The following is a 19,545-nucleotide window of genomic DNA, read 5'->3' on the forward strand; positions in this document are numbered from 1 at the left end:
AGTGAATATATCCATGGCAGAGCAAGACTGACATTTGCTCAAGAAGGGAGGTGAGGCTTCTGGGGAGATAAGCAGTAAAGTGGAGTTAAGGCCAGAAAGATCAGCTGCAATCTTAGTGAATGGTTTAGCAGTTTCAAGGGTCAAATTGGGAGAAAGTGAGGACTGCAGATGCTGGAGTACCAGAGTTGAAAAATGTGGTGAAAAAAGACACAGCAGGCCAAGCAGCATCTAAGGAGCAGGAGAATCAATGTTTCAGGCAGAAGCTCTTCTTCAATTGCCTACTCCTGCTACTAACTTATATATGCTTCCACAAACACTAAAGGTTTTCAACTTAACACATACCTGCATCATTGGAGTAATACTGAAATGGACCTACTTTCCAAATGCAAGCATAATTGCCTGAAGTACCCTATACCTATCTAAACAATTGGTTGCCACAATTTTCATGACAATGTGATAACACAATCAGTTTTCATTTGAATCTCAACAGTGCAGAAAGAGGCCATTCAGTTCATTGAGTCTACGTCAATCCTCTGAAGAGCACCCATCTAGACCCATCACTTTACCCTATCCCTGTAACTATTTACCATGGTTCATCCACCCATCCTGCACATCCCTGGACACTACGGGACAATTTCGCATGGCCAAGCCACCTAACCTGCTCATCTTTGGACTGCGGGAGGAAACTGAAGCACTCAGCAGAAACCCACAAATGGGGAGAATGTGCAAACTCCATACAATCATCAAAGAATTGAATCTGGGTCCCTGGCACCATGAGGCAGCAATGCTAACCATTATGCTATCCTAATACTATGGTTCACACTGGCACTATCATTTGGTGGCCAATAAACATCACCAATGTCTGCTGCCTCTTGCTGGTCCTTAGTTCCACCCAAACAGACTCTGCACATGGATTCAAAGATCTTTCCCCTCAGAATCGACTGATCCCATTCCTTATTATCAGCACAAGACCACCTCCTTTTCCTTCTTGTCCATCCATCCTAAATATGAAAAAGCCTTGAATGTTCAGCTCCCATCCCCGATCACCATGAAGTCATATCTCCATAATGGCAACTAGATCATTTCCATTTGAGACCATAAAACTAGGAGCAGAGGAGGGCTATTTGATCTATCAGGTCTGCTCCACATTTAATGATATTATGGCTGATCTGATAATCATCAACTCCACTTTTCTGCCTTTCACCCATAACCCTTGAATTCCTCACTGTTTCAAAACCCACATATTTAAGCCTTGAAAATATTTAATTACCCAGCATCAACAGCCCTACGTGATGAAAAATTCAACAGATTCGATACTTTCAGAGAAGAAATTCCTCATCTTGATCCTAACTGGGCGACTCTTATTCAGATTATTCCCTCTGGTTGTAGACTCTAGGGTGGCACGGTAGCTCAGTGGAAGGGACACGGTTTGATTCCAACCTGTCTGTGTGGGCTTTCTCCGGGAACTCCGGTTTCCTCCCACAGTCCAAAGAACTGCAGGTTGGGTGAATTGGCCATGCTAAATTACCCATAGTGTTCAGGGATGTCTGGGTTAGGTGTATTAGTCAGGGTAAATGTAGAGTAATAGAGTAGGGAAATGAGTCTGGGTGGGTTACTCTTTGAAGGGTCGGTGTGGACTTGTTGGGCTGAAGAGCCTGCTACCATACTGATGGGATTCTATGAACTTCTATTCTAAGAACTCTCAGAAGGAAAAACCTCTCCACATCTATCCTGAAAAGAACGTATGTTTCAATAAGTATCTCTCATTCTTATAAACTCCAGTGAGTACAAGCCCAATCTGCTCAACTTCTCACCAGAAAACTCTTCTGCACCCTGCATCAACCAAGTGAAACTTTTGTGGACTGCCTCCAATGCTAATGTTTATTTCCTTAATAAGGAGAACAAGACCATTCACAATATTCCAGATGTGGTCTGACTGGTGTTTTAGTAAGACCTCCTCATTTATATGACTCTACTTCATTCCCCTTGTAATACAGCCAGCATTCCATCTGCCTTCCCGTTTCCCTGCTGAACCTTGATGCTAGTATGTTTTTGTGATTCCTGTGCCAGGATCCCAATCACAACATTACCAATAATGTTTATAATAAATAACTCATAACTCGTAACTCTTCCATCACAACATATAACCTTAGGACAGGTCTGTGTCCATTGTAAGTCTTTCAATAGACTCAGCCTCTGATTTGTGCTCAGTTTAGGTCACAGCAGCAGTAAGCCAATACAATCAGTTATAAACAAACAGAGAATGTTGGAGAACCTCAGATGTGGCAGCATCTATGGAAAGAAACAGAGTTAACATTTTAAGTCTGCCATGGCTCCTCTTCAGAACTGAAAAGTATGGAAAATAGATCTATTTATATTTTTGAGAGGCAGAGAAGAAGCAAGAGGACAAATGGTAGAGGCCCAGTATAAAAGACAAAAGGCTGTTAACAGTGGGGGAAAAAAGACAGCTAAAAATGGTGCAAATTAATATGTTAAAACACATATTAGACTTACTTCCTTTACAAACTTAAGAATATTATGGGATTTTATTAGTAGCGGATTATATGCATTTTCACCAAAAACTTCATTACCTGCACAGTTTTGTCACAGCCACCCACATGAGCCTTGTTGACAAATACATTGGGAACAGTCTTCTGACCAGTCATTTCGTGTAAAACATCCTGCATACCATTTCCCTCTTCTGTAAAATAAAAGGCACATGCAAAATATTTGTCATAATAGCAAGATAATCAAAATATTCTGTAATCTTAAGTATAACTATACAATGCTTTTGAAAAGGAAGCGTAGATATATTACTATGTCTAAGCTAATCGACAACAATCAAGCTTGTTAGTGTAGACTTAATAGAATATATTGTGACTGATGTCATCTAAATCTTTGGCAGAGTAAGGGAACTAGACCGATGAAACAGACATACACATGACAGTTGCAATTTAATGAAGGTAAATGTGAAGTAATGCATTTTGAAATAATGCTATAGAATGCATAATCCACATGGTTCCATTTTGAAGAGGGCCCAAGCATACAGGGTCAAAGATCCTTAAAGGTGGCAGCTCAAACTGATAAAGCAATTGAGAAAGCTTATGCCATACAGAGAAACCTCGATTATCCAAACAACAAGTGCGTGGAGTATTTTACTTGGATAATTGAATGCTAGATAACACAGTTTAGCCAAGCATCAGGACCTTGCGATCTTGTTCAGTTAAATCTGAAATTTAGATAGTCGACGTTTGGATAATCGAGGTTCCTCTGTACTTGGTTTTGTAAACATGGACATCAAATATGAAAACAAACCGTTTCACCAATCATTGGCTAGGCCGCAGCTGGAGCAAAGTGTATGATTCCAGAAAACATTCTTTAGGAAGGATATCAAGATCATAAAGTCATAGAGACTTACAGCGTGGAAACCGATCCTTCGGTCCAACTCATCCATGTTGATCAGATATCCTAACCTAATCTAGTCCCATTTGCCAGCACTTGGCCCACATCCCTCTAAACCCTTCCTAAATGTTGCATTTGTACAAGCCTCCACCACTTCCTCTGGCAGCTCACTCCACACACGCACCACCCTATGCCTGAAAAGGTTGCCTCTTAGGTCCCTTTTAAATCTTCCTCTCTCACCCTAACCTATGCCCTCTAATTCTGGACTCCCCCACCCCAGGGAAAAGACCTTGTCTATTTACCCTATCCATGCGGTCCTGATTTTTTAAACCACTATTGAGGTCATCCCTCAGCCTATTCAGCCTCTTCCTTTCACTCAAATCCTCCAACCCTGGCAACATCCTTGTAAATCTTTTCCAAACCCTTTCAAGTTTCAGAAGTTCCTGCCGATAGGAAGGAGAACAGAATTGCACACAATATTCCAACAGTGGTCTAACCAATATCCTGTTTAGCGGCAATAAGACCTCCCAACTCCTATTCCCAATGCTCTGATCAATAAAGGAAAGCATACTAAATGCCTTTTTCACTATCATATCTACCGGAGTCTCCACTTTCAAGGAAGTATGAACCTGCACTCTAAGATCTCTCTACTCAGCAACACTCCCCAGGACTTTATCATTAAGTAATTACGAAGCAAGAGGACAAATGGTAGAGGCCCAGTATAAAAGACAAAAGGCTGTTAACAGTGGGGGAAAAAAGACAGCTAAAAATGGTGCAAATTAATATGTTAAAACACATATTAGACTTACTTCCTTACTTCCTTATTTACTATTTGTATTCCTCGAGAGACTCTTTATATCTCTCCACAACTTACTTTCATTGAAACATAGTCTATAAAGGCTCTTTTAAAAAGTGATATTTACTTTACATTTGGCAACAACCAGCTTAATTCTGAAGAACAATCACTGGACCCAAAACATTAACTCCGCTTTGTTTCCAGAGATGTTGCCAGACCTGAGTTTTTCTAGCAATTTGTGTTTTTGTTACAAATTTAATTCAATCTTTCAGACTGACAAGTATTTATTGTCTCCACTAATTAGGAAGAAAAGAGGTAGCGTGTACAAAATGATTTCTGGTTCTAATTACTGTTTGACGTCTCCGCCCATAAAAGCAAACATTTATCAGCTCTGATGAAGAGTCATCTAGACTCAAAACATCAGCTTGCTGTCTCCATTGATGGCAATTGCTAGCATTTGTTCATTTCAGTAGATTCCATCTGCAGCAACTTACCTAAACATTTCTCATAGTCATATTATCTTAAATGAGGAATAAACCACTCAACATTCTGCAGATATTATCATTCTCCTTGAATTATAACATTGTACTCTCTTCACCCACCCAACCCCAAGTATTAGTGTTTTATTAAGAAAATGTAAGAATGAGGAAGGCATAAATATGTTAGAACAGTTTAATTGCACAATGTGCTGCATTTATAAGAGCGGTCTCATAAATAAACAAGCATAGTATGGAATTTGAATACTTTTCCCTTACTCTGCATGACTTGCAATTTTTGAAGTTCGACTGAAGGTCAAGTATACACTGATAACAAGTGAAGGCATGTTAAACATTAGCTACTGTCTTAGAAACAAATAGGATAACAAACTGCTATTGACAAAACAGAAAAGCTTAAATAATGTTACCTAGTAAGTCAAGTTCCACCACATGAATATCAACATCCAGGGCTTTAAACAGTTCTTTAACCTACATAAAATAAAATACAAGATCATTATAAAATGAAACCAGTTCTAACAGAACTGAAGATTTCCATATTCATTCAAATGGAAGACTACTAAGAAAACAAAGGACTGATACATGATTTGGAGGTGCCAGTGTTGCACTGGGGTGAATAAAAATGACACATCAGATTATAGTCCAACAGGTTTATTTGGAAGTACTAGCTTTCAGAGCACCATTCCTTCATCAGCTACGTGAATTTTTCCATTCAAGCCCAAAGACAAGAGGCCAAAACAAGCGAATAAATTTCTGCCTTAACAAGAATAGTAACCATAAGACTTAGGACTGGAAGTAAGGCAATTCAGCCCATCGAGTCCACTCCACCATTTAGACATGGCTGATGGGCATTTCAACTCCACTTACCCGCACTCTCCCCATACCCCTTAATTCCTTGCGAGATCAAGAATTTATCAATCTCTGCCTTGAAGACATTTAACGTCCTGGCCTCCACTGCGCTCTGTGGCAGTGAATTCCACAGACCCGCCACTCTCTGGATGTAGAAATGCCTCCTTACTTCTGTTCTAAATTGATCCCCTCTAATTCTAAGGCTGTGCCCACGAGTCCTAGTCTCCCTGCCTAACAGAAACAACTTCCTAGCGTCCACCCTTTCTAAGCCATGCATTATCTTCTAAGTTTCTATCAGATCTCCCCTCAACTTTCTAATGAATACAATCCCAGCATCCTCAGCCGTTCATCGTATATTAGGCCTACTATTCCAGGGATCATTCTCCGCTGGACACACCCCTATACCAGTATGTCCCTCCTGAGGTGTGGGGCCCAAAATTGGACACAGTATTTTAAATGGGATCTAACTAGAGCTTTATAAAGTTTCGGAAGCACAACGCTGCTGTTATATTCCAACCCACTTGACATAAATGACAACATTACATTCGCTTTCTTAATCAAGGACTCAACCTGCAAGTTAACCTTTAGAGAATCTTGGATTAGCACTCCCAGATCCCTTTGTACTTCGGCTTAATGAATTTTCTCACCGTTTAGAAAATAGTCCGTACCTGCATTCATTTTTCCAAAATACAAGACCTCACATTTGCTTGTGGTGAACTTCGTCAGCTATTGCCTGGACCACTCTCCTAAACTGTCTACAGAGGAACCTCAATTATCCGAATACCAATTATCCGAAAAAAGGATTATCCGAAGGAGATCCCGATGGAAACATTACATCACTGTTTCCAACAGTGATAGCATCTTTTGTTTACAGTGATTAAACAGGCACTGTGTCCAAATGACTGACTTCCCACCCCCTCTTTCTCCCCATGCTTTCCCTGGAGTTCTACAGAGGGGTGTACCCTTTTAAAAAAAAACCCTTCCCTAGATAATCTGACCAATGTTGTCCTCAGCAGATTGGGGAGGCCCTAAATGAGTATTTTGTTTCAGTTTTCTCTAAGGAAAGTGACCTTGTTGTGAATCAGAAATTTGAGGAGCTGGGATACAGGCTTCATCAGATCAAGAGTGATGAAGCTGATGTGCTGGAAATTTTGGAAAACATTAAGATTGATAAGTCCCCAGGGCCAGACCAGATTTATCCTAGGCGAAGATCTTTGCTTTCTCACTCTCCACAGGAGTCGTACCAGAGGATTGGAAGGAGGCGAATGTTGTTCCTCTTTTCAAGAAGAGAAATAGGGAAAACCCTGGCAATTACAGACCAGTCAGTCCTCATCTGTGGTCAGCAAAGCTTTGGAAAGAATTCTGAGGGATAGGATCAATGACGATTTGGCAAAGCATAGCGTGATTAAAGGCAATCAACATGGCTTTGAGAGGGGCAGGTCATGCCTCACAAATCTTATTGAGTTCTTCAAGGAGGTGACAAGACAGGTCGACCAAGGTCGAGAAGTGGACGTGGTGTATATGGACTTCAGCAAGGCATTTGATAAGGTTCGCCATGGTAGGCTCATTCATAAAGTCAGAAAGTATGGGATACAGGGAGATTTGGCTATCTGGATTCAGAATTGGTTAGCTGACAGAAGGCAGAGAGTGGTTGTAGATGGAAATTATTCTGCCTGGAGGTCAGTGTTGAGTGGGGTCCCACAGGGTTCTTTTCTTGGGCCTCTGTGCTTTATAGTTTTTATAAGTGACTTGGACAAGGAGGTTGAGGAGTGGGTTAGTAAATTTGCAGATGACACAAAGGTTGGACGTGCCGTTGATAATATCGAGGGCTATTGCAGGCTGCAGCGCGACATAGACAGGATTTAGAGCTGGGCTGAGAAATGGCAGATGGAGTTCAACCTGGATAAATGCAAAGTGATGCATTTTGGAAAGTCAAACTCGAATGCTGAATATAGGATTAAAGACAGGATTCTTGGTGGTGTGGAGGAACGGAGGGACCTGGGTGTGCAAGTACATAGATCCCTCAAAGTTGCCACCCAAGTGGATAGTGTTGTTAAGAAAGCATATGGTGTTTTGGCTTACATTAAAAGGGGGATTGAGTTTAAGAGCTGCGAGGTTTTGCTACAGCTCTACAAGTCCCTGGTGAGACCACACTTGGAATATTGTGTCCAGTTCTGGTCGCCCTACCATAGGAAAGACAGAGGGGCTTTGGAGAAGGTGCAAAGAAGGTTTACCAGGATGCTGCCTGGACTGGAGGGCTTGCCGTATGAAAAAAGGTTGACTAAGCATGGACTTTTCTCTCGAGAGAAGGAGAAAGAGAGGAGACCTGATTGAGGTATACAAGATAATGAGAGGAATAGATAGAGTCAATAGCTGGAGACTTTTCCCCAGGGCAGGTTTGACGGGTACGAGGGGTCATAGTTTTAAGATATTAGGGGAAATGTATAGAGGAGACGTCAGAGGTAGGTTCTTTACGCAGAGAGTGGTGAATGCATGGAATGCATTGCCAGCAGTGGTGGTGGAAGCAGAGTCATTAGGGACATTTAAGCGACTGCTGTACCAGCACATGGAGAGCAGCGAGTTGAAGGTTGTGTAGGTTAAGTTATTATATTTTACATTAGGATTAAACCACAGCACAACATCGTGGGCCAAAGGGCCTGTTCTGTGCCATACTTTTCTACGTTCTATCGTCCTGTACAGGGTAAAGGTGGAACCTGCCAAAAAGTTGCAGTAAAAAGTTGTGTGCGTGCTTGTCTGTGTGCACATTATTTGGAGACTTACCCCACAAAAGGTAGCTGCAGCAGCAGTCTTGTTCATCCCCAGTCCAACTGCCCTAGAGAGGGGGCAGAGGACAGTGTTGGACGGGGTTTGAGGTGAGGTGGGGGGGTGTTGCACAGAGTTGGGGATGGAAACGGGGGAACGGGTCATTGCACGGGGTTGGGGACGGGTGGCGGTGTCGGATGGGGATGGGGGGCAGTGTTGGATTGGGTTGGGGACAGAGGGGTAGTGTTGGATAGGGACGGGAGGAGCGGTGTTGGACAGGGTTGGGAACGGTGTTGGTGTTGGGGATGGTTAACCAAAATCGATTCACCAAATAATCAATTATCTGAACAAAATAGTGCCTGCCCATCTCGTTCGGATAATCGAGGTTCCCTGTAAATCTTTCTGCAGCCTCCCTACCTCTTCAGTACTACCTGCCTGTCCACCTAACTTTGTATCATCGGCAAACTTCGCCAGAATGCCTCCAGTCCCTTCATTCAGATCATTTAAATATAAAGTGAACAGTTCCAGCCCCAACACTGAACCCTGTGGGACACCACTTGAAACTGGCTGCCATTATGAAAAAGAACCTTTTATCCCAACTCTCTGCCTTCTGTCAGACAGTCAATCCTCAATCCATGCCAGTAGTTCACTTCAAATACTATGGGCCCTCACCTTACTCAGCAGTTTCCCGTGAGGTACATTATCAAAAGCCTTTTGGCAGCCTAGATAGATAACATCCACTGGGTCTCCCTGGTCTAACCTACCTCTTCAAAGAATTCTAACAGATTTGTCAGGCACGACTCCCCTTACTAAATCCATGCTAACTTGTTCTAATCCAACCCTGCACTTTCAGTAATTTAGAAATCTCATCCTTAACAATGGATTCTAGAATTTTACCAACAGATCCTAAAGAGACCTTCTCTCAAGCGTCAAGCATTCTCGCAGCTACATTTTGGAACGTCAGGAGTAAGGTATTTGCTCGTTCTCTTCTTAGATAAAAACCACTGATAAGCAGATTAGCTTCATTAATGATTTAGACCTGGGAACGTACAGGACAATTTCAAAGTTTACAGACCAATATAAAACCAGAAAGCATTGTGGACTGTGAGGATGGTGTGGAATTAAAAATCACATAGGCAAGTTGGCATAAATGGGCAGATAAAATTCAATGCAGAGGAAGTGTGAGGTAGTACATTTTCGTAATAAGAACTTAGTGAGACTGTAACAAAGAGCAATCCTATGTTTTGTTAATAATGGCATTGAGTCCAAGAGGAGGGAGATTATGTGTTGAAGCTGTATAAGACACCAGCTAGACTTCAGCTGGAGTATTCTGCACCACAATTTAGGAAGGATGCAAATGGACTGAAGAGTGCAGAACAGATTAATGGCAATGGTCCCAGGGATCAAAAATTTCAGTTAAGCACATCGACTGGAGAAGTTGGAACTGTTTTCCTTGCAGAGGAGAAAGTTAAGAGAAGATCAAGAGAAACACAGATTTAAAGTGATGTGCAAAAATAAATGTGATGTGCAAAAATATTTGTGCACAATAAATGGTTCTGGTCTGGAATGCATTATCTGAAGCATGGCAGAGGCAGCTTCAATCAGGGCTTTCAATAAGGCATCAGATGATTACTTAAATGGAAATAATGCGCATTGCTATAGCGTAAGGGCACAAAATCATGATGCTTAATTGGAGATTCAATGAGTTATGATGGGCTAAATAGCCTCCTCTGCACCATAAGACTTTAGTGACAGCCTTGTAGCTATTAACATTATGTTTTAGGAGGCGAGCAGTGCAATTTCAAACTATTGCAAAGGTCAAACACAAATAATTATTTCAAGAAAATCATACAATGGTATTCAGCACAATATACATCCCTCTTATTAAACACTGCAAAACATAACATTGGTAGAAAGATATGCAATTGTTCAATAAACTTAAGTTTTTTAAAAGCAGAAAACAAAGTAGATTTCAAACTATTAATTGACAGATTCCTTGTAAATTTTAATAGATTCCTTTAAACTACTTATATTAAATATAAATAATGTGAACCAACAAATCAAGAAAACAACATATAGCCCACAAAATACTACCCTCCTTCACTATACCTAATCCAAACAAATCTACTAACCTTTTCAGCCAAGGTTTAGGAGGTGGACAGGAAAGTAGCATTGAAGTACAATCATGACCTTATCAGCAGAACAAAATTTAGGGGTTAAATGGCCTATATACTCAAAGAGCATCTCAAGCCTATGGGCACACATCAGTGAAGGCCAGCTGATCACACTCTTGCCTGAATAAGGTATAGGTTTGAATCTCACTCCAGAAACCTGAAAATAAACACAGGCTGAAACTCCAGTGCAGAATTGAGGGAATGTTGCAATGTTGGAGATGCCACATTACTAATGAGACATTAAATAGGCTACTCATTCACCTGCTCAGGTGAACTCAGAAGCTCCTTTGCCGCAGAGAAAGTAAATTACACCAGATATTTCAGATACTAGAGTCGAATCTGCTGGTTTGCTAAGATCACGACTGATATAGTTTTGCCTCAAGTTTACTCTCCTGTCCATACCCTTTATTTATCCAGCAATCTTTACTAAGATGCATCTTTGGTAATTCTCATATTGGTAGTTAGTGATTTTCAAATCTGCTGTGCACAAACTGCCATTTTTATACATTACAATAGTGACTATACTTCAAAGTCAAATATGGCAAGAAAATCTCCTGCTGATTATGACCTACTGTCACCTCCCCCGAACCTACAACATGCTTCCCAAATTTGTTCTGTGGAGACAGTCCCACCTTCACACAGTGTTGCGTGACACTAGCACCATGGTACACAGAATAGGTCTCACATTGCAAAACTGGGTATGCATGTGGTGCTGGGGTCCATCAGTAAAATTGTCATCAACCATTAGCTATAATCCCATGGCCTGGCACACTTCCCATTCTATCATCAAGCTGGAAGTTCAATGCTGGTTCAAAGAACAATTGCTGGAGAGCAGGCCAGGAGCATCACCAGGCATAACTAAAAACAAGATGTCAATCTAATGAAGCTGCAATGCAGGACTACATACATGCCAAACCACAAGACATAGACAAAGTTAAGCAATCCCATACACAATGGTCAGACCGTCAATGGTGATAGACAGTGAAATTAGGTGGTGATGGGGAACCTCCATGCAAATTACAAGGTTGAAGCACTTTCAACCATGTTCAGCCAGAAGTACTTTGTAGAATTATAGAATCCCTACAGTGTGGAAAGAGGCCATTTCGCAACAACCCTCCGAAGAGCAGCCCACCCTACCCCTCCTAACCCCACATTTACCATGGTAAATTCACCAAGCCTGCATATCTTTAGACTGTGGGAGGACACCGGAGCACCCCGCAGAAATCCACAGAGGGAAAACGCAACCTCCATACAGTCAACAAAAGCTAGAACTGAACCAAGGACCCCAGTGCTGAGATAGTCACCATGCCACCCATATTCAATGGATGATCCATCTCAGCTTTCTCCAGCTTCAGACACTAGTCTTTGGCAACTTCAACTCACCCTATGAGTGAAAGAAACAGCTGAATCAACTGGATTTTGCAAAGGCTTTGGGCCTTGAAAACATTCCAGTAACAGTACTGAAGACTTGTGGTCAAGAACTAACTGCACCCCTAGCCAAAAATTCCAGTGCAGTTACAAAATTTGCATCTATTCAGCAATGTGGAGAATCACCCAAGAATGCCATGTCCACAAGAAACAGAATACATTCCATACAGCAACAACCAACCTATCAATATATGCTTGACATGATGGAAGAGATCACTGACAGTGCTATCAAGTAGCACTTGCACAACAGTAAAATGTACACTGCTACTTGGTTTGGATTTCACCAAGGCCACTCAGCTCCTAACAGCCTTGGTGTAAACCTCAAAGGTTAAGGACCAACAGTAAATGTTGGACAACAGACCAAAACTGAAATACTCCAGATTTGAGGTGGCAAAGTTTCAACTCCTCGGGTTCTGTTAACACAAATAATAGCCATTTACACTAGAGGACTACCAAAACCAATGCAACCCAGCATGCATAAGTTCTTTGAGCAGGAAGGGAAAAAATGAGCATTAATGCAATACAACCACAAAGTGAGTTGAGAAATTATAAACAAAAAGGAAAATGAGATATTTTACTATTTTAACGAGTTAAATAATGCAGAGTTAATTGGAAGGGAAATTGATTCACAATTTAGCTCACCATAATTTCATGGTGACACGGTGGCTCAGTGGTTAGCACTGCTGCCTCACAGCACCAGGGATCTGGGTTCAATTCTACGCTTTGGGCAACTGTCTGTATGGAGTTTGCACACTCTCCCAGTGTCTGCATGGGTTTCTTCCGGGCACTCTTGTTTCCTCCCACAGTCCAAAAATGTGCAGGTTAGGTGAGTTGGCTATGCTAAATTGCTCATAGCATTCAAGGATAGAGGAATGGGTCTGGATGGGATACTCTTCAGAGGATTGGCGTGGACTTGTTGGGCCAAATGGCCCTGTTTCTACACTATAGGGATTCTACAAGTACAGCAGTTGGATTGTGGACATTTTCAAAACTCTATTGCTACTTCTGTACCACTAAGTTACATATCTGTCCACAGTATGATTTAAGTGTTTTTTATAGCACTTACCAAACATGATAACATAAAAATGATGTTTCACATTTATCTAATTTAAATAAAAGTAGCAAAGCTTATTTTTTTATATTTATTTAACTGCTGCTTTTTATTCCCTTAAACCCCACTTGAGATGTTAGAATATTGCGTGCAATTCTGGTCTCCTTCCTATCGGAAAGATATTGTGAAACTTGAAAGGGTTCAGAAAAGATTTACAAGGATGTTGCCAGGGTTGGAGGATTTGAGCTATAGAGAGAGGCTGAACAGGCTGGGGCTGTTTTCCCTGGAGCGTCGGCGGCTGAGGAGTGACCTTAGAGGTTTACAAAATTATGAGGGGCATTGATAGGGTAAATAGGGAAAGTCTTTTCCCCTGGGGTTGGGGAGTCCAGAACTAAAGGGCATAGGCTTAGAGTGAGAGGGGAAAGATATAAAAGAGACCTAAGGGGCAACTGTTTTCACTCAGAGGGTGGTACGTGAGTGGAATGAGCTGCCAGAGGAAGTGGTGGAGGCTGGTACAATTGCAACATTTAAAAAGGCATTTGGATGGGTATATGAATAGGAAGGGTTTGGAGGGATATGGGCAAGGTGCTGACAGGTGGGACTAGATTGGTTTGGGATATCTAGTCAGCATGGATGGGTTGGACTGAAGGGTCTGTTTCCATGCTGTATATCTCTATGACTCTAAAAGACAGACTTGCATTTATATAGTGTCTTCTGTGACTAAAAAATGCCCCGTGGCATTTTTCAACTGATGAAGCACTTTTTTTAACATGTAGTCACCTTTGAAATATAAAAATGCAAGATTCATATTGTGCACAGCTGTTTCCATAAGGAAAAAAAAAGTGATAATGACCAGATAATCTGTTTTCCATGATACTGAACGAGGTGTAGATATGTGCCAGGGCACTGTGGAGAACTTCCCTGCTTTTGTCAACAATTCTGTGGCAACAACAATAGTTTTGTATCGGGAAGGGGAACCTGAAGTTGTACTTGTTAATGTACTTGTCTCTCAACTCGTCTTTATTTTCTCTTCGATCTGTTTTTGTAAAATAACAGACTGACAAAAAATGACTCCATTAATTACACTTGAAACAAAGTTAATTCAAACAGTACAAAAAAGTGATAAACAAAGCCATCAGGAAACTTAAAATAACTGAAAATTACTATTTTCACCACAGAATTTCATGGTTACAAATAATTTGAGTATTTCAAAAAGATAAGTGCAGGAGGAGAAAAACAACTGAAACAAGAGAGTTTCTTGTCCCCCGGAGGCATCATTCACAAAGACAAGATTGAGTGCAACTACAAAGCAGAAAGTTTTATAGCACAGAGGAAGCTATTTGTATGCTTCGTCTGAAAGTTTAGAAAAATACAAGAATTAGAATGAGAAGGTCATTTGGCCCCTCGACTCAACTGCCATTCGATAAGATCTTGGTTGAATTGATCGTGGTCTCTGCTCCATGTTCCTCTTCCCACAGCCATGCCAGCTAAACCACAATCACCACCAGCACACAAACAGATCCTTGACTCTCTTAGTGACCAATATTCTACATCAGCCTTGAGTAAATTCAATTACCCTATTTTGAGGGTAAAACTTCCATATCCTTAAGCTAACTATAATGTCCTTGAATACCTTTGGTGTCAAATTGTATTTATAAGGGTGGTCCATTCCTAATAAAAAAGGTTGAGTAACTCTTCTACAATCTCTTCAGCCATGATATTGCACAATGGAATGGCCTCCAAAAATTTAGTAGATACATCCATTATAGTCAACAAATATTGATTCCCACTTTGTTTTAGGGAGGCGTCCTATGCAATCAATTAAGACTTGTCAAATGTTCCATAGGTGAAAGAGCTTGAAGAAAAAAAAGTATCTGCCTTCTACGGAAGGTCCTTAATATTTAAACTGTGATCCTGGTTCTTGATTCCTTCATTGAGGGGCTTATCGTTTCACGACCTACTTTGTCAAGGCCTCCTCAGAATGTTTCAATCAGATCAGCTTTAATTCTTCTAAATTCCAAAGGGTATAGGTTCATTTTCTCAATCTTAAAGATAACCCTTTCCTACCAAGAATTAGTAAAAACCTGCTTCCAATATAAATAAACAACTTCCTAAAGAGACAAATGTTATGCAGTATCCAATACATGCTCTCACCACCCCTTCCTATAATGATTAACAAGACTGTAAGACATAAAAGCAAAGAATTTCACAAATACACAACACGCCAAGAAGAAATTCCTCATTTTTTCTTAATTGGATAACCTCTTACTCTGAGATTATCCTCTCTGGTCGTAGACTCTCCCACAATGGGAAGCAACCTTGCTGCACCTCTGCTGTCAGGTCCTAGAAGAATCTTCGATATCTGTTAATAAGGAACATTGAACATTTCTTCCATCGCCTCCAAGCCCACTTTTTCCAATCAAGAATCCCATTCACCCACAGAGGACTCCTTCTTCCGCCTCCAACGCACCCCATCCACTTGGACACCCCATGCTGGTCTGTTACCTGCTCTTGACCTCTTCATTTCTAACTGCTGCCGTGACATAGACAGCCCCAACCTGTCCACCCTTCCCCCATTCACTCCAACCTCCCACCCTCTATTCCAACACCAACATCTCCCCACATTATGTCCCATCTGCCCACTCACTTAACCTCTCTATACTCCTCTGCAAACTGCCATCCTCACATCTCCCACCTTCCCAATACTTAAGTATTTATAAAAAGATACCATGAATTCAGTTCCTCCACTAGTTTAGATAAGGAATTCCATGTGCTTATTCATCAGTTTAAGGAAAATGCAAACTCCATTCAATGATTTGATACAAAATGATACTAATTTTGTAAGAGCCAAAAGCAGCTCATGCATGCATACTCTCTCCCAAACCTTGCTTTAATACTGCTTTTCTAATCATTAGATGAGAGAACTGGTTTACAGGATAAAGGGGCAGAAGGCCATTTGGCTCCTCTAGCCTTTTCCATCAATGAGATCATATGCTTGTAGAAATGCACTGAGTTTATCTGAACATACAAAATAACTGTAGTTCGCTGGTTTCCTAATTATCACATCCCAGAGTATATTTACTACTCTGCTTCATTATTATGCAAATGGTATGTAAAAGCACTTTAAAGTGTCCAGTGGTTGTGAAAGCAAAATATAAACATTTCTTCATTTTTCTGAATTTATTGTAGTGGTTCTGTTCTGCCTTCTCTGCAACAGGGAAGTGCCTCAGGATATTACAAAGTGCCACACACAAAGCAACAGTTAAAGGGGATAAAGCAGAAATAATACTCTTTTATTTCCATGGCAGTTTATCACATCATCAGGATATCAGACAATCCTTATATTGAATGAAATCACTTCCAAAGTGCAACCTTTATATATAGGCAAATACAATAGCCAATGTTCAACATTCTACACGCAGTGATTGACATAAAATGATCCATTAATGTGTGTTCATTGAGGGAGTATCATTGACTAAAACAGAAGGGAAACAACTCTTGATCAAACAGCACAAGACAGATCTTGTAGATTGTGAAGTCCTCAATTTAAGTCTCTTCTCAAAGACATAATTTGAAGTATTGTACACTGCTCTATTCAGTATTACATTGGAACACAGAGTGCATTTAAATTAATTCAGGGATGCAGTCTGACATTTGATCACGAAAAACGGGTACATTCATATGATGCATTTTAGATAAACAGAACCATTCGACTGGGATCTTAATTAAGTTTTGCTGTGATGTTTTACAGAATCATACTGCCTGAAAATCCATACATACTTGATAATAGATGACTGAGATAAATGTTACATTCCTGTTTCAGTTCCCATGTTTGTAAATTTATGCTTTTTTTGTATTAAGACTATGCAACCACTAAGAACATTTGCCCAATTGCTGTTGCTTTCAACACTGTACCACTGCATGTATTCATTCCGAGCACACTATCATAAGAGATATACAGCATGGAAACAGCCCCTTCAGTCCAACTTGTCCATGCCAACCAGATATCCCAACTTAACTGTTGACGCAGTACCAAGGGAGGGCTACACTGTTGATTGCACCAATTCTCAAATAAGATGTTAAACCCTCTCTCAGATGAGTGTAGAAGTTGGAGAATTTAGATCAGAGTGGTGCTGGAAAAGCACAGCAGGTCAGGCAGCATCCAAGGAGCAGGAAAATCGACGTTTCGGGCAAAAGCCCTTCATTCCAGCATCTGCAGTCCTCACTTTTGCCTAAGCGTAGAAGTTGCCACCATTTAAAGAGCTGGGCAGTTCTCCCAAAGGCCCTGAGGACATGGTCCATCATTAAAATTAACATCTGGCTGTTATCTCAAAGCTGCTGGTGGGATCCTGCTGTGTACAAAACAGCTTCTGTGATAACTGTGATCACATTTGGCTGGTAGTGAAGCAACCGTTCACAACCACCTGAAGGAGCAGTGCTCCCAAATAATCCAGTATGATTCTGTTGGACTATTACCTGGTGTTGAGAGATTTTTAACTTTGTACACCCCAATCTAACACCGGCTCCTCCAAATCATGACTACCATCGACACCACTAACCGCCGGCTCAAAGAGGAGAGGATCTCCAAGAAGATTGCACATTTCGACACAGACATCAAGCTTCTACAGAAATGCAGGCAAGCAGGAAAGATCCCAAAAGGATTACGGATCACGCAAAGTATAGTTTCAGTTACATCACACTGCAAACTTTTGCTATAAAGTTTGTGCCTTACAATTGTGTCCCCCACAGTTACCTGAAGAAGCAGCGTCGCTCCGAAAGCTAGTGCTTCCAATTAACCCTGTTGGACTATAACCTGTGATTGTTTTGACTTTGTACACCCCAGTCCAACACCGGCCCCTCCAAAACATTTATTCTGTTGGTTGCGAGACCAGTTTATAGAGTCTCAGTTTGACGGATAATTCAGGTGGGGATGTGGGGGTGAGCTGCCTCAGCGTGACATGTTTACATAGAGAGCTACCCTTACACCCGCACGGATGGGTATTTATAACAAAAACAAACTGGGAGGACGATGGCAAACTCGAACTCTGCACATTTAACGGAGAGATAATTTAACACATTGCCCCCTGACACACCCCCGCCCCCCCCAGGCCGCGACCCCGGACTCACCTTCTTGCAATACGGGCAGAAAGATTTGCTGAACACCAGCGCATGATGAGAATCGATGAGACGCTGGATGCGGAGCTTGAGCTCCTCGTGAGTGACGGAGGAACCGGTCGGAGGCATGGTGCCCGGGGCCGGGGACAGAGGAGACCGGGACCGGGACCGGGACCGGGACCGGGACCGGGACAAGCGACGCTGCCCCTCCAACGCACCGACTCCAATCGATAAATGACCTCCTCCGAACCTACTTTTACCTCACGAAAAGCAACAATTCGCTGAAAAGAGCAACTAAACCCTTGCGGAGGAGAGGGTTCGACAAGGTGACAGGCGGAGAAACTTCGCGAAGCTTCACCGCTCTTCGCCCCGCGCGCCACCGCCACAGTCAGAACCTGGCAGCCCGCTCCGCCTCACTGCGCACGCGCTCTCCCGGGCGGCCAGCTCCGCCTCGCGTCCTCACTGCGCACGCGCTCTCCCGGGCGGCCAGCTCCGCCTCACATGCACACGCGCCCCCGGACGGCCCACTCCGCTTCAATACGCAAGCGCTCTCCCGGGCGGCCCGCTCCGCCTCACAGCGCACGCGCTCTCCCGGGCGTCTCGCTCCACCTCACTGCGCACACGCGCTCTCGGGCAGTCAGCTCCGCCTCACTTCGCCGCGTCCCCACGGGCGGCTTGCTCCGCCTCAGTGCGCACGCGCTCTCCCGGGGACCCGCTCTGCGGGGCAGATGCTTCGCCTCAGTGCGCACGCGCCGCCCCGGCATTGTCCTCTTCCCCACCTGCCTGAGGAGAGGGGTGGCTTCTGGTTGATCAGGCTAAAGCAAAACAAAGGACTGCTGATGCTGGAGATCTGAAATAAAGTTTTGAGGAATGGTCACGCCATCCGAAACGTTAATCAAACGTTAACTGATTTCTCTCTGCAGATGCTGCCAGACCTGCTGAGATTTTCCAGCAATTTGTGATTTTGTTTGGGGGTGGGGTTGGCCGACACACATCTCCATTCCGCTATCGCGCACCCACCAATTGACTAAGGGACTGGGATTTACAGTATTTCGGCGGTTTCTCCCCTGAATGTTGCTTCAGGACCCCTCAGGCATCGTGCAAGACGCCTGAGGTCGCCGGGTCCATTCGTATGGCGACAGCCTGAGTGAGTGCGCCCCCTGTGGAGGTGTGCTGTAATTCAGAGAAAAAGGCGCTGGCCATTGGAGTCAATAAAAGGATTCAGTCCCTATCCTCCTCCAGTTCCACATCCCACTGATATCTCAACCAAAAACGTTTAAGGATTATTTAGATGGGCACTTGCATACATGGCTATGAGCTAAGTGTGGGAAAATGGGATTAAAAATGATAGAACTCAAAGGCCAGCACAGACATGATTGGTTAAAGGACTTCTTTTCCATAGAATCTCTACAGTGTGGAAGCAATCCACACCAACACTCTGAAGAGGCATTTGACCCTATCCCTGTAACCCCC

At 42.5% G+C, this 19,545-nt stretch overlaps 1 protein-coding gene across 1 annotated transcript in view; it reads right to left on the minus strand.

Annotated features, from left to right (window-relative positions):
• Positions 1–18,870, minus strand: part of txnrd3 (thioredoxin reductase 3) — a 62,971-nt gene extending 44,101 nt beyond the window's left edge. The window contains exons 1-3 of the mRNA XM_043707572.2: positions 18,085–18,870; positions 5,103–5,163; positions 2,592–2,701 (exon numbers count right to left, since the gene is read on the minus strand). Coding sequence (XP_043563507.2) covers positions 2,592–2,701; positions 5,103–5,163; positions 18,085–18,201 — 288 coding nt within the window. The 5' untranslated portion in view covers positions 18,202–18,870. The remainder of the gene's footprint in view (positions 1–2,591; positions 2,702–5,102; positions 5,164–18,084) is intronic.
• Positions 18,871–19,545: the final 675 nt, after the last annotated feature.

Source organism: Chiloscyllium plagiosum, unplaced genomic scaffold (genome assembly GCF_037043375.1).
Source record: "Chiloscyllium plagiosum isolate Xiang-an unplaced genomic scaffold, Cpla_swu_hap1 HiC_scaffold_14, whole genome shotgun sequence".
Taxonomy (NCBI): Eukaryota; Metazoa; Chordata; class Chondrichthyes; order Orectolobiformes; family Hemiscylliidae; genus Chiloscyllium; species Chiloscyllium plagiosum.